Source organism: Malaclemys terrapin, chromosome 3 (assembly GCF_027887155.1).
Source record: "Malaclemys terrapin pileata isolate rMalTer1 chromosome 3, rMalTer1.hap1, whole genome shotgun sequence".
Lineage (NCBI taxonomy): Eukaryota > Metazoa > Chordata > Testudines > Emydidae > Malaclemys > Malaclemys terrapin.
This window is the reverse complement of record NC_071507.1, coordinates 23,321,138-23,334,800: the sequence shown is the minus strand read 5'-3', so window position 1 is coordinate 23,334,800 and position 13,663 is coordinate 23,321,138. Positions and strand designations below refer to the sequence as shown.

The 13,663-nt window shown below is 43.1% G+C and overlaps 2 protein-coding genes across 5 annotated transcripts in view; one reads left to right on the top strand and one right to left on the bottom strand.

Annotated features, from left to right (window-relative positions):
* The window catches only part of VRK2 (VRK serine/threonine kinase 2), a 68,846-nt gene that overhangs the window by 23,204 nt on the left and 31,979 nt on the right, over positions 1-13,663 (top strand). For all 4 annotated transcript variants that reach the window (XM_054022441.1, XM_054022442.1, XM_054022439.1 and 1 more), the window contains one exon: positions 5,500-5,632. In XM_054022441.1, coding sequence (XP_053878416.1) covers positions 5,500-5,632 — 133 coding nt within the window. The remainder of the gene's footprint in view (positions 1-5,499; positions 5,633-13,663) is intronic.
* The window catches only part of FANCL (FA complementation group L), a 125,102-nt gene continuing 120,554 nt past the window's right edge, over positions 9,116-13,663 (bottom strand). Inside the window, exon 14 of the mRNA XM_054022437.1 lies at positions 9,116-9,672. Coding sequence (XP_053878412.1) covers positions 9,223-9,672 — 450 coding nt within the window. The 3' untranslated portion in view covers positions 9,116-9,222. The remainder of the gene's footprint in view (positions 9,673-13,663) is intronic.

Below are 13,663 nucleotides of genomic sequence, written 5' to 3'. Positions count from 1 at the left end.
GCAGCCTTGCCAACTCTCAAGATTGTATTGCAAGTCTCGCAATATTTGTTTTTTTCTTAAAGCCCCAGCTGCTGGAATGAGGTTTTTACTTGAGAATCTTTGCTTTCATTTTAAAAAAAAGTTTCTAGCCCAGGTGGCTGCTGAAGAAACCTTGCAAACATGATCCTTACATATTCTAACACAAGATGGCAAATAAAGAGAACCCCAAACATGCTTTTTAAAATCTCATTATTTTTAAGCCAGTCAGGACTTCTGTTTCCTGACTTATGGTTTTTGAATGCTTAGAGTTGGCAATACTCTTCAGAGCCCTCCCTAATCGACTTTTTCTCCAAAATACTTCCCCTCTCTGATAATGATATAGTTTGTGGCTTAAAAGTGTTACTAGAACCCTCACGTTACTGTTACAATATTGAAAAGTTAACAGTAGATTGTGTTACGGCCTGCTTTCCCTGGGCAGCTACGGTACAGAAATCTTCTCATATGCTGATTAAGTGCACAGCAATTAATAACAGAAAAGTTAAAATATTTGGATTTCCAAAGTTAAGTGGTTATTGAGTCTGGGAAAGTTCCCTTTCCTTTCATTTACAGTGAATAAAATCTTACGGAGATAAAAGTGCTGATTTTTGGTATTGGCAAGATATGGTGCAGTCTTTGTAGGAGGGGAAAATCCCACACCATTCCAGCTACACCGAGCATCCTCGCAGGCACTGTACCCAGGTGTTGAAGTAAGGGGCAGAAGTGGGGAGCACAGCTCCTACTGCTAAAAGCAGAGGAAGAGCATCTCCTCTTTTCTTTGGCTTGGGTAGGCCCTTCTGCCCAGCTGCTCCACCCTTCACCTTGGCTGCTGTGAGAGCTCCATCTCCGGTCTCCATGGTTTAACCAGTGACTGTATACCAAGCCTCTTCTATAAAATAAATAAACTCATGCCCTCACGTTGATCGCCTTTGACCTTACTAGTACAGTACCATGTACACTTATGGTGCTAATAAATAGTAATTATTCACAGGGCCAAATGGAAAACAAACCAGAAAATCTGGGCATCATCATAAGCTCAATAACCATCACCAGATGTGTGCATCTAAAAATATAATACCATGGAGTATTGTAAGCATGTGACTTACTAGCCGGTGTACACTCTGGTTGCGGTTTAGCAGGCTCTCCTATAGCACTTCCTACTGACAGCCCAGGCACAGTGGCGGTCTGCTTCTTCTTGCAACTCAGCCCTTTGGCCAGGACACACACAGTCCCACCCCTTCAAGGGTAAACCAATAGTCCAACAACTATCAGCCCTTCAACTTAGTCCAAGTCCAGACTTACTAGTCCATATCCCAGCTATTAGGGGGTTTCAGTACTCCTTACCCCTTGTCAGGAAGAGTTTCCACTCCACCTTCCTTGGTGGTTGGTAGGGAAATACTGGTCCTCCCTCTCTACTGGGTTCCAGTCCAGGGATCCTTTAATAAGCAGTCAAGTGGTGGCTGTGCCAACCCTTTACTGCCTTCCTGGGAGACTTCCTACCTTACCCTGTCTTGAGTCTTTCCTACAGCCTCTTCCTGGGCTCAGAGGGTTTCAGCTCCTCCCTCTCCAAGCCTCTGCCCCAGGCTCACTGCAGAGCTTCTTAGCACTTTCTGTCACCCAGGAGGTTCTGTTACAGGAGTCTGGTTGCTCCTTGCAAGCCCACCTTTCTTTGGGAAGACTGTCCCATCAGCAGTTCTACTCTGCTCCCCGGCTCCAGCCAGAGTTCTCTCATTGAGTGAGAGCCAGTGAGCTGCTCTCCTTTCTGGTCAGCTCCCAGCTCCCAGGCCCTTTTAACTTTTCCCTCCAGGCTTGACCCCTTTAGTAGGTGTATCAGGGCAAGGCCTATAGGCTCTTATTAACCCATTCTAGCCCAGAGTGGGGTTGGTACACCCCATCACACGTCTAAAAGAGAGCGCTGTGGAATATCTTAAATAATTGGTCTAGGGTAGCATAAGTCTCCTGTTTACTTTATTTAACATTTGTTTAAAGTACTTAAATATAAGCACTATGATCAAGTGTTCATGCATACAAATGAGCACCTACGTCTGTTGGGTACATAACTGGCCTTATCTGTGCATGCATATCTGGTATTTGCGTGTGTGATAGGCACACTTATGCATTAAATTAAGTGTGCCAGACTTGGAAAATCTGGTCCATAATCCATAACAGGCATTGCTAAGAACTGCTGGGTCCAGTGCATAATTACATGAAAAACAAAACAAAAACTAAACCAAACCAACCAAGTTCAACCCCTTGCCAAGCAAGCAGATTGGCTGTCTAGGGACAACTTCCTAGCTTTCCATGGTATTTCTTCAGTCTGACATACTGTCCTACATATTCTCTTTTTCTCATTTCCTATGGCTTGTTCCTGTTTTCTTTGTTTCTTGCAATGTAAAGAAGTGAACAGATGTAAATTGTTACTTTATGACATGTTGAGTATGGGCTAACATTGTACTTAAGTTTTGTATTTATTTTACTTTCTTTGTTACAGTCAGTGGCTTTTTCTCCCCTTCCTATAATGAAAAACATTTAATTAAAAACCCCAATAATGTATATAGTGAGTTAAAAGGATACCCTGATCTGCAATATCAAAAGCTGAAAACCAGGTTGGAAGAGGTGTTGTTTAGCCTGAGAAAAGGGGTGTAATTGCAACTAATGAGATGAAATTAAGAAAAGGATCATTTAGACTACATGGGCCTGCTCCTGCTCTCATTGAAGTTGGTGATGAAGCTTTCAGGGTGAAATCCTATCTCCATTGCAATCAAAGGGAGTTTTGCTGTTTGACTTCACTTGGTATGGGCTCAATCTCATCTTCATGGAGAAACCTGTTGGAAATGGAGCATCCTGATTATCACTACAAACATTTTTTTTTCTCCTACTGATAGCCCACCTTAATTGATTACTCTCATTATAGTTAGTATGGCAACACCCATTTTTTCATGTCCTCTGTGTGTATATATATCTTCCTACTGTATTTTCCACTGCATACATCTGATGAAGTGGGTTTTAGCCTGCAAAAGCTTATGCTCAAATAAATTTGGAGGGTCCCAGAGCCTTGGCTCCAGCCTAAGCCTGATCCTGTGCACCACAGTTTTGCAGCCCTGCAAGCCAGAGTCAGCTGACACCGGCCAGCTGTTTGTTTAATTGCAATGTAGACCTATCCTGTGGTTCCAGCAGGGCAGGAAGTGTGGAGATGTCTTGATGTCCTTCACTCACACTGCTCTGTCGTTTCTCTAACATGTCAAGAACCAGTTAAATTTAATATAAAAGTTGGCCATGCTTTTTAGGGTCTGGTTCAGTTTGGTGTCATTTTATCTATACCTGCCCAGCTATCCCTGCCCAAGACCTACAGTCAGGCAAAATCCAAATGCTGCTATTTAGCCAGGGAAGAACATACCTTGCAGCATCTTTCCACCACAGCCCACACCATATGTGGAAGTCTTCTCTCCACATCACTAAGCTTGATGATATGGTAGTTTAAATCCGTTCTCTGCCACGCTGACTCAGTGCATTATTGACTTCAGGCTCAATTAGGGCGGGTACCAGAGCATCTAGAATACACTGGAGAACACGGGAGAAAATCATTGGGTCAACCCAGCAAAGCTTGTGCCTTGTCCCAGATTTCCTAATGGTGCCTACAGTCTTTAATCTTGTATCACAGTTTGTACAGTCCGTCAGGTGAAAAACATAATCAGTAATCTTAAACACATCACCCTGCAGGAAGAGAGTGCTACATCCCAGCTTACACGCTCCAAATAAGCACAGATCCTGCAGCAGAAACTGTAAAACCATGATGCCAGCAGCCCAAAATCTGAAGCTGCCTGGAGCACAAACAGGAATCAGTCATTTAACAGTGTGTGTTACAAAATAGTGGTGGTGTTTTTTTCCTGGGGAGGGACGTGGGAAGGACTGAAACCCACAAACAGCGCTACAATTAAATTAAAAGCACAGAAAACTCTTCTGTTACCAGATAAACTTATTCCTATTAAAACTAAAGGGAAACAAAAGTTACTAAAGATTATAGTAAGAAAACTAGTTTCTTATATTCTTACATTATAATACCTATTTAGAGAGTCTGTGCATTGACTTCAATAGGTAGTACAGGCCAGATCCAAAACCCTTCTTCTGTGAACTTGCAGCATATTACGTGGTAAGAAGCACTACGAATATTTACACAACATAATTTAGGTTGACCAGTTCTAGTAATAAGTGAAGAGCAATGGTCAGGCAAGCATGCAAAAATGAGGTACCACAAAACCAACCCTAGTCTAAAGTATATACGTGATAGAATAGACATTTTTCTGCAATCTTACCTGCGTTGCACAGATGGGGAAACTGAGGCTCACTGAGGTCAAATTACTTGCTGAGGGTGACACTGACTGTAGCAGAGTTGAGAGCAGAACACCGTTCTCCTGACTGTCTGCTGGTCTAACCATTAAACAATACTGCTTAATAGAGATTGCTTTAAAATGTGAGGCTTGCTGCAGTAGTTCTATCTTCAGTCTGCTCTATTATTAATATTCACATGGATAAGCATTCAGAATTTTTTTTTAAAAGTACATATCAGGTATAGTATTCAACCCCTTGGGGGTATGTACTCTCTTTGGGTACTTGGGTGCACATAGCCACAAATCTTGAAGAATGTGCTAGCTTTGTATTTCAAGATAAATGTATCATAATAAATGAACTCTTCCTGGAGTTCACAGTGGGGGCCAAAATCTGTTCTTTGTTATAACCGATGCAAGTCCTTTGAACCCCATTGGGTCTGCCCCAGTGTAACTCTCAATACAGTTTGATTCTGTGCTTGTAAAACTTTTTAAAAATTTTCAACATAAATGTTTCAACATAACGGAGGCACATTTTTTTCTGATTGCTTTCTGCGTTTTTCTTAAATTTTCTATATTCTGTTTAAAAAACTGTTTCCAGTACTGAGTTACCAGCAGTGATGATGATGATGTAGCTACTACCAATCTAGTGACTGGCAATACCATGGTATGTTCTATATGCAAACTGGGATTTTGTGTTTTAGAGAAACTAGGTGACTTTCACTCTTTTTCTACACTTTTATAGGCCTTGCCATTATGAACTTGTAAATCTTAATTGTTGAAAGATTTGATCCGGTGTGTGTGTTTTTAGGAAGGAGAGAAAGGGGTCCCATAAGCTTTATGAGGACAGATAAGACATATAATGGTTTATGATGTTTAGATGCCCACCTGGAGAGAAGAGAGCTTAAGAACAAAATAAAAAGACGGAAATCCTACTCGACTCTGAAATAAGAGAAGAGCATGGTAGAAGAAGGATTTAAATGAGGAGGGCAGCTGTTACAGCACCCAGTTGTACATATTTTATCCTGAGACACCATTTGGTTTAATAAAATGTAGGTCTAAGACTGTCCTTAACCTATCAGTTTCTTAAGACTTAATTATAAAGGTTATACTTTCAAAGGACAAAAGCATTATTCATTTGTCTGTTCATGTCTTCCAGGTTTATCTTGCAGATTATGGACTTTCCTACAGATATTGTCCCAAAGGGAACCACAAACAGTATAAGGAAAATCCTAAAAAGGGCCATAATGGGACAATAGAGTTTACCAGCTTAGATGCCCACAAGGGAGTAGGTAGGTTTCTTCTTTTATTTCAGAAGAGTGATTACAGAATAAGTAATCAGGCTGTGTGAACCGGTGTACATTAAGGAGCAGTGGTGGGTATTGGTGATGGTTGATCAGAAGAAGCTCTTATGTGGTGACCTGTCACACCAGGTAATGTTGCTTCAGGTGCCATGGAAAGGGGAATGTGTTAACACTTAGGGCTTGGCTACACTTGCACTTTATACCACAATAAAGCCTCCTAGAACGCGCTACCTTACTCCCCGTCCACACTACGGCAAGTGTGCAAGGCACATAGAGTGCTCTGACTCCCCAGCTAGAGCGTTCCTGGTACTGCACCTCCACGAGAGGGATAACAGCTTTTGCACATTGGCTGAGATGCCCCAGGGCCAGTGTGAACGAGGAGTTACGTTACAGCGCTCTGATTGACCTCCAGAAAAGTCCCATAATCCCCTTAAGTCAAGTGGCCTCTCTTCTCTTTGTTGTGAAATCGGCTGAGGAATGCGGAAGTGCTGTTTCAAAGCTCCGTTTCAAACAGTCGGCTGCTTATCTGCAACAGTAAATGTTTGCTGTGAGTGAGTGAGAGGCGGGGGGAGGGGGGTCTGAACTTACAAGACAGTGTGCTGACACACTCTCAGCACTCCAAAACCCCACTCTCTCTCTCTCTCCCCCCCTCCACATACACACAATACACTCCACCTCATCCCCCTCATTTGAAAAGCACATTGCAGCCACTTGAATGCTGGGATAGCTGCCCGTAATGCACTGCTCCCAATGCAGCTGCAAGTGCTGCAAATGTGGCCACGCCACTGCGCTGTCAGCTGTCAGTGTGGACAGATTGCAGTGATTTCTCTACTGTGCTCTACGAAGGCTGGTACCCAAAGCGCTCTACAACTGCATGTGTAGCCAAGCCCTTAGAGAATAATGGGTGGGGTGGGCTGGAAGATGGAGGAAGAAGCTACAAAAGAAACTTGCCTTTAAACTTGGTTGTTTGTTTATATTGATAATACTATCATACAGTGGTTTGTTTTGTTAATGCTCTAGAACAACGGTTCTCAAACTGGGTCGGGACCCCAGAGTGGGTCTCAATCCCATTTTAAGGGTTGGCATTAGACTTGCTAGGGCCTGGGGCTGAAGCCGTAGTCTGAGCCCCACTGCCTGGGGCCGAAGCCCAAGGACTTCTGGTTACAGGTCCCCCACCTGGGGTTGAATCCCTTGGGCTTCAGCTTGATGACCCGCTTCCCCCCCCTGGTGTGGTGGGGCTTGGGCTTCAGCTTTGTAGTAGTAATTTTTGTTGTCCGAACTGGGTCGCGGTGCAATGAAGTTTGAGAATCCCTGCTCTGAACATAGAGATGGGGGAGATGTTTGGCAGTTTCACATTACCTAAGAAGAATTTCTGTGCCCTGATAAATATGCCTTTATGCAGATCTACACCTGTTTTTCAGTCTGTGTGTCAGACCATTTCAAGACATCCTCCACAGAAAGAGAATCCTTTTTTAAAGCTACAAAGTGTTAACTTTTTGAAATCTTTTCCAGTAGCCTTTCATATATCTTACTTATTTAAACTCAATTTGATGGTATTGGAAACACATTTGCAGGTAAATTACATACATAGTCCTTTTATTGGATATTGATTGTACTGCCTTGCATTCCAAGGCAGACTTAATTCAACAATTCCCTAATTAGTTAAAGTCATAACCTATGTCTTGTATTCATTTACCATTAATTAAACCTTAGCTGTTTATTACACTGCAGTCCAAATTCAATAGCAGACCCACAGAGCCATGGAAAAAGGGAGTGGGAGGTCAATATTGAAAATATATGTTGCAAAGTCCCACTGATGGCTGCATTGTTCACAATCAATATGGTCAATGCAACACAACTTTCTTAGTTGCTATGTCAGCAAGACAAAAAGTCAATTCTAATATTATGCTAGTGAAAAATAGAGATTATTGAAAAACTTTGACTCTTGCTGCAAAACAATATTTTTGTTAAGTATTTCCACCCCCTCAAATTTTCTAAACCTGAAAGAATGGACTGGCTTTCTATTGCTAGCTATGCTAGGACCACAGTGTCACAAATGATAACTGTAGAAATTTGTGCTTGTTAATAGCTGCTGAACTGTTACCTTAAACTAATACTTTCTAATGAGTTTTAGTTGGCACAAACAACTGTATATTATTGCTTTTTCTATTAAAAGGACCATTGACCATGTAATGTAGAGGGTCTTGATAATTTGCCAGCGCTGTTAAAACCTGCAGTCGTTTAACGCTGGTCATTAGGAAAAATGAAGTAAGACTGTCAAGTATATGCTGCTCAGACAATTGCACAGCTTCACCTGCTGAAAACATTTTGTGGTGAAGAGCATATGCTCCAGTCCCTTCCCGACCCACCCAGCACAGAAAGATCTAACTCTTGTTACTTCCATCGACAGTGTGAGCTGTGTGACTAGATGCATGAGCACCACTCTGAAAACTGTCCCTTGGAGATCTGTGTGAATGTTGTTGAAGGGAGAAACTGGAAGTTGGGGCAGTTGGGACTGAGCACCTGGGCAGGCATAACAGTTGGTTTAGTTTTCTGGCGAACAGGAGGCAGTTGAGAGTCTTGGTACTGGGGACGGGATGCATCTTTTATTTCCCTCCACCTTTTGAACAGGGCAGTCATGATTGGGTGTAGGTGGGTGAATTCTTCATTCCTCACCCCAGCAAAATCAGTGGTCAGATCATCCCTTTCTGTGGTAAAATCAAAAGCCACGGTGGTGGTGGTGGTGGGTGAGATGGGGAGGGCTGTGGAAAAGAAACTCTCCACAAAGATCCCTTCACTGCCATTTCGTCTCAGTGTCGTGTGTGAGGGGCAGGGTTTGCCCCAAGAGAAAAGTCTACAGGGCCTGACACCAGACCGTATAAGGATAGGGGGCCAGACCCTGAGCTGCTATAAAAAAAAATGAAGATTTACACCAGTCGAGGATTCATTTGCGGCAGCTAGTTGTTGTGAAGGATTTGGACTTTTCCACTTCTAACTGCATGTTCTAAGAAAAGACCCTTATGGCAACTTCCGTCTCTTCTAGAACCTGCAGAGCACATGCTGCAGGTCTGGGTTCCACGTGGGGAAGGGAGCAGAGTCCAGGCAACATCAGAGGGCACATCTCCCCTCCAACCCTGTGCATTTCCCATGGAAGTTAATATAGACTGGGACCATGTTATCTTTTCCAAGGGGGTTGTGAAGGCACCCACTGCTAAGGGGAGTCTCTAACGTAATTGTATCAATGGATCTGGGCTGCCATTGAGGTGGGGGGGGAGTGTGCCAGGTTGATGTGAACAATCCTGGCCTCCCCTGAGGATCTGGCCTATTGTCATTATAGCTGATGGTGAGATAAGGCTCTCTCTATATATACACACAAGTATTACATTAAAAATAAAACAACCACCAAAAAGCCCATGTTAAAACATTAAGGTTTCAAAATCAAACACTTGAAAGATAGGAAATGCCAGCTTTATGATGGTCTGTGCAACCTTAATTCGGTCCCCTTGTGCATTTGTCATGACACAGTCTTTAATTACATGATCAAATACTATTTTTTTTTTTCAACAGAACCCCCAGCCTCATTCAGCGCTCATAGGATGGATGGTGCTCCCTGAATGGGCAGCTGTGTAGTATTTCTTTTCATCTTCATTGTTCAGTTTGTGCTCCCATGCCATATATCCTGCACACTTTTCAAACCCCGCTCTGAATACAGAAGTATTACATTCCTTAGAATCTGAGTGATTCACAAACATTAAAGAAATGAATATTTTCCTGACATGCCTGTGAAATAGGGAAGTATTATCCTGTTTTAAAATCAGAAACTGAAGCAGAGAGAGATTAAGGCCAGAATTTTCAAATGTCCATGGATTTTGGGTGCCCAACTTGAGACAACTGGAGCTTGATTTTTTTTCAGGGAGTTTAGCATTCCGTAACATTTTATAACACATTCTGTGCACAGCTTTCATTGACTTGAGCTGCAGTTGTCCGCATGTCTGCAAATCTGATCCCCAGTGTCTCAGATACGGCACCTAGAAAACAAGGAACACAAAATTAGTGGCCCCTGTGAAAAGCTTAGTTTAAGTGGCTTGCCCAGTATCATAAGAAGTACATGGCAAAGGCAGGGATAGAATCCTGTTATCTATGGTGGCATTCAACTGTCTTAAGCACGACACCATCCTTACTCTTCCTGCAGTCCTCTATCTCATTCACTACAAAACTTCCAGCTTCAGAAACAAATGGGGCATAGGACCTACAGACAACATCCTCATTCATTCCTGGAGCATACACTGTCCAGTGCAGGGAATGAGGCAGGCGTCTTGTGGAAAAAGCAGTATGTGGTGAGAATCATAGAATATCAGGGTTGGAAGGGACCTCGGGAGGTCATCTAGTCCAACCCCCTGCTCAAAGCAGGACTAATCCCCAGATAGATTTTTACCCCAGTTCCCTAAATGGCCCCCTCAAGGATTGAGCTCCCAACCCTGGCTTTACTAGGCTAATGCTCAAACCACTGAGCTATCGCTCCCCCCAGACTATCATAATGCATATGCAGAAGGGGGGCAAATTAAGGTTGCACAGGCAACCATGATTCTGGCTCTTCCTAACTTCTGAGTGCTTGATGTGCAGCCTTAATGATGTTCTTTGAACATAGTTGATTTAAAAAAATATGTATTTTTAATGCCAAATATTTCAACAACAAAAATATTTATCAAGGGTTTTTTATGTGCTTGTTTTCAAAAGGCCTGAGTGGTAGAACTTGTTATATTGAGTTACACAGATGGAAACCTTCAAACTTCCACTTATTCTTATTTATGAATTAGCTATACAAAAGTGTGCAGTGGTTTGATTGAGATGTCTGGCTTAGACTTCCAAAAAATATGAATTTGTGGCTTTTGAAAGTGCCTCTTGACAGTCCTTGAAACTGATTGCCCCTTTCCACAAAGCAAGTACCACACAGTTTCATTGCAAGCTTCCCACTAACTTAAATGAACATCACTATCACAGGTAGGATAGAGAGAGCAATACAGCCTCATGCACATTCATTCCCTGTACTCTTTGCTAAGCTTCCTAGTTATGGTGGCTGTTATGATGTTACCCACTGGGAATCATACTGAGATCCTGGATGTTATTTAGCATTGGACACCAAACAACCATTGCATGGTATCAGTTTCCATTACTAGTCTGCATTTTTGTGACGGTCTTTTGTGAACCTAAGATCTGCCCTCCTGACCAATATCATTCAGTATGGAACATGAATTGCTCTGTGCTTAATTTTCATTTGAGCTTCTGGGCTAGTTTCTAAACTAACTTGACAGACTTTAGTCATCTTGACTACTTGTTTGCTCTGGTGTTGTAAGAAAGAGAGGTTATAGGATGGCTTTTTTAAATTGGAGATTATTCCCCAAATTAAATCCCCTATCGTTTTTCAAAGGCATGGTCTACAAGACTGCAGTGTTTGTTAGTTTTTGCATAGAATTTGAGGGGACCATATTGAACATAGTCTTGCATTCATTTTGAAAGTTCATGCTGTATAAATAGTATTACATTTTTGTTACTTGATAATTAAAGTGAATTATATCTGCATCAAATGTATGTTTTAAAAATTTGTTACATAGTTAGAATTGTTACTTTTTAACATTTGGATCAATGCATCATATGGATTTTTGTAGATTTTCTACTCACTGAGGCATGCAGTCAATATCTAATTTCTCTGGAGATATACTGCGCTTAACATATTGAGCTTTTTTTAAATACTCCAGACCCATGCATTGAGTGTGTAAGACCAGTTTTAATTTGCCATCATAGATGAACATAAGAGTATGAACTGTCTAAGTTGAATTCCCTCCAATGTATATTTGTGTGTGCAGTGAATTTCAGAATTATTCTCCTGTTTCTTTTCCTTTTCCAAGCCAACACTTTACATAATTAATATTAATTACTTTCCCTTTTGTTTCAGTGGCAGAGACACCTCTAAATATGTTATTAGTTTAACAAAGCTTTTCTTTAATGTATCTTCACTCAAGCACCTAGAATGATTTAAAAATGTATGAAATAGGAAGGATGTTGCAGACAGAGATGATGTGTTAGGTTCAGGGTACCCAGAGCCTACAGCAAAAGGTGGTACCTGTCCCCAGTTATACCCTGTTGTTGTCAAATTTTTGTAGTTTCTCAGTGCTTTTTACTTCTGGATTCTTATATGGCATCACTACGAAGTGTCTTGTGTAGTCTGTGTCTGATTTGGCAGCTGCAACTATCTCTGATGTGGGCCTTGCCAGAGTTATCCATGCCTTTGTATCCTCCAGATTGGGTTAATGCAATTCATCCTGCATCAAGTCTGTTAGAATGTGTGCTCCCTAAGTTAACATATTAGGGAGCTGGCACTGCGTTGTTCTTAGTGAATGGCCCTTGGGGTTACTTGCTTTCTCCACTGGTCTGACAGAGACTGTGTCTTTGAATCTGTAGGGAGTAGTGCACTAGTATCTGTTTTCTCAGGCTTTTGCTTGAGGAAGTTGATTCTGTATAGGTATTTAGTTTATTTGGGGTCTGTGTATGGCTGGTTAGTGGTGAGCATTATTTTTATTAATGTTGATCAATGAATTGTAGTAATTTGTATGTGTTCCTAGGGATTACATAATGGGTGCGTTCTAAACCTAAAAATACAGTAAATAAAAATGTACTCTTTATGGGTTTTGTCAAGTTTACAGAAGATTTAGGCCCCCTACTAGTTTGGAGAATCAAAAAATTAAAACCTGTTTCATTGAAAGTATTTATTCAGGTAACAATACATGGCAACAAGTTATCAGCATGCAGTGTTTACACTGCCACAAGCCAAATAACATGCTGTTAATTATTTCTACTTTTAGACATACCAGATTTTACAGCACTCCATATGCAACACATGTGGAGTTGTTCCCCCCCCCCCCCCCCCCCCCCCGCGCGCAAAATTCTGCTTGGCCTGCTGGGCTGGGGGAGGCTCCTTTCTCCCTGGCATGCTCAGTCCCTGTCCCCGGCAGCCAGGCCCAGGCAGGGAGTGGAAGGGGCAGGACCACCCCGGGTCTCTGCTCTGTGCAGTGTGGCGGCTGCCTGTGAGAGCCCGGCTGAGGAGACGCCAGCGGCTCACCCCCTCGGCTCCCCACCTGGGCCCGGCTGCTGCGGATAGGGGCCAAGTAAGCCAGAGGCCCCTCTACCCCCCGGCATGTTTCTGGCTTACTCAGCCCCTGTCCCTGGCAGTCGGGCCCAGAAGGGGAGCAGAGGGGCGAGTCGCTGCCACCTCCCCAGCCGAGCTCTTAAGCAGCTGCTGCGCTGCACAAAACAGTGACCTGGAGCAACCTGCTTCAGCCAGCATGAGAAGCAGCTCCCTCTCGCTCCTCAGCTGCCAGGAATGTGCCGGGGGAAGGGGCCCAATGGGAGAAAGACAGGGGGCCTCCGCCCCCAGGCAACTCTGGTGAGGCGGGGAAAGCACAATGGCCCCGGGCTGGGTGCAGGGTGGGGGGTGCTGGGGAAGATGCTGATAGCAGGTTCCCTGGCATCTGCTTAGCCGAAGAAAGGGGCGTTGCCCGTGCCTCCCCTACTGAGGTGTCTGCAAACTCCAGGGAGACACTGGTGCTGTGAGTCTCCCTAGGCTAGGGCTGGCCTCAGCTGGGCCCAGAGGCACATGCTCCCCACTCCTCTGGCCCAAGCCGCCCAGATTAGCTGCAATCACGTGTCCTCCCCTTTACATAGTGTGTGTCCCCCTTCCCCCGCACCCCAGTATCAGGAGGCATCAGTCATTTATGCTGCACCCATCATAAGTGAGATGATATTAATGTATTCAGACTATTGATGGGCAGTGGGGAAATTTACATGCTATCCACAAAACCTGGGGCCAACACTGTAGGTTTCACTACTGCTTTCATTAAAAATTCTGGCACTCCTCACCACCTTTCCTTGTTGTGTACTTTTTCTAGCAATTTTTGAGTTTGTTGTTCTGGTGGTTTGTTTTTATTAATAAACTGCATAAGTGCTATCAAAGTTACAGTGCCT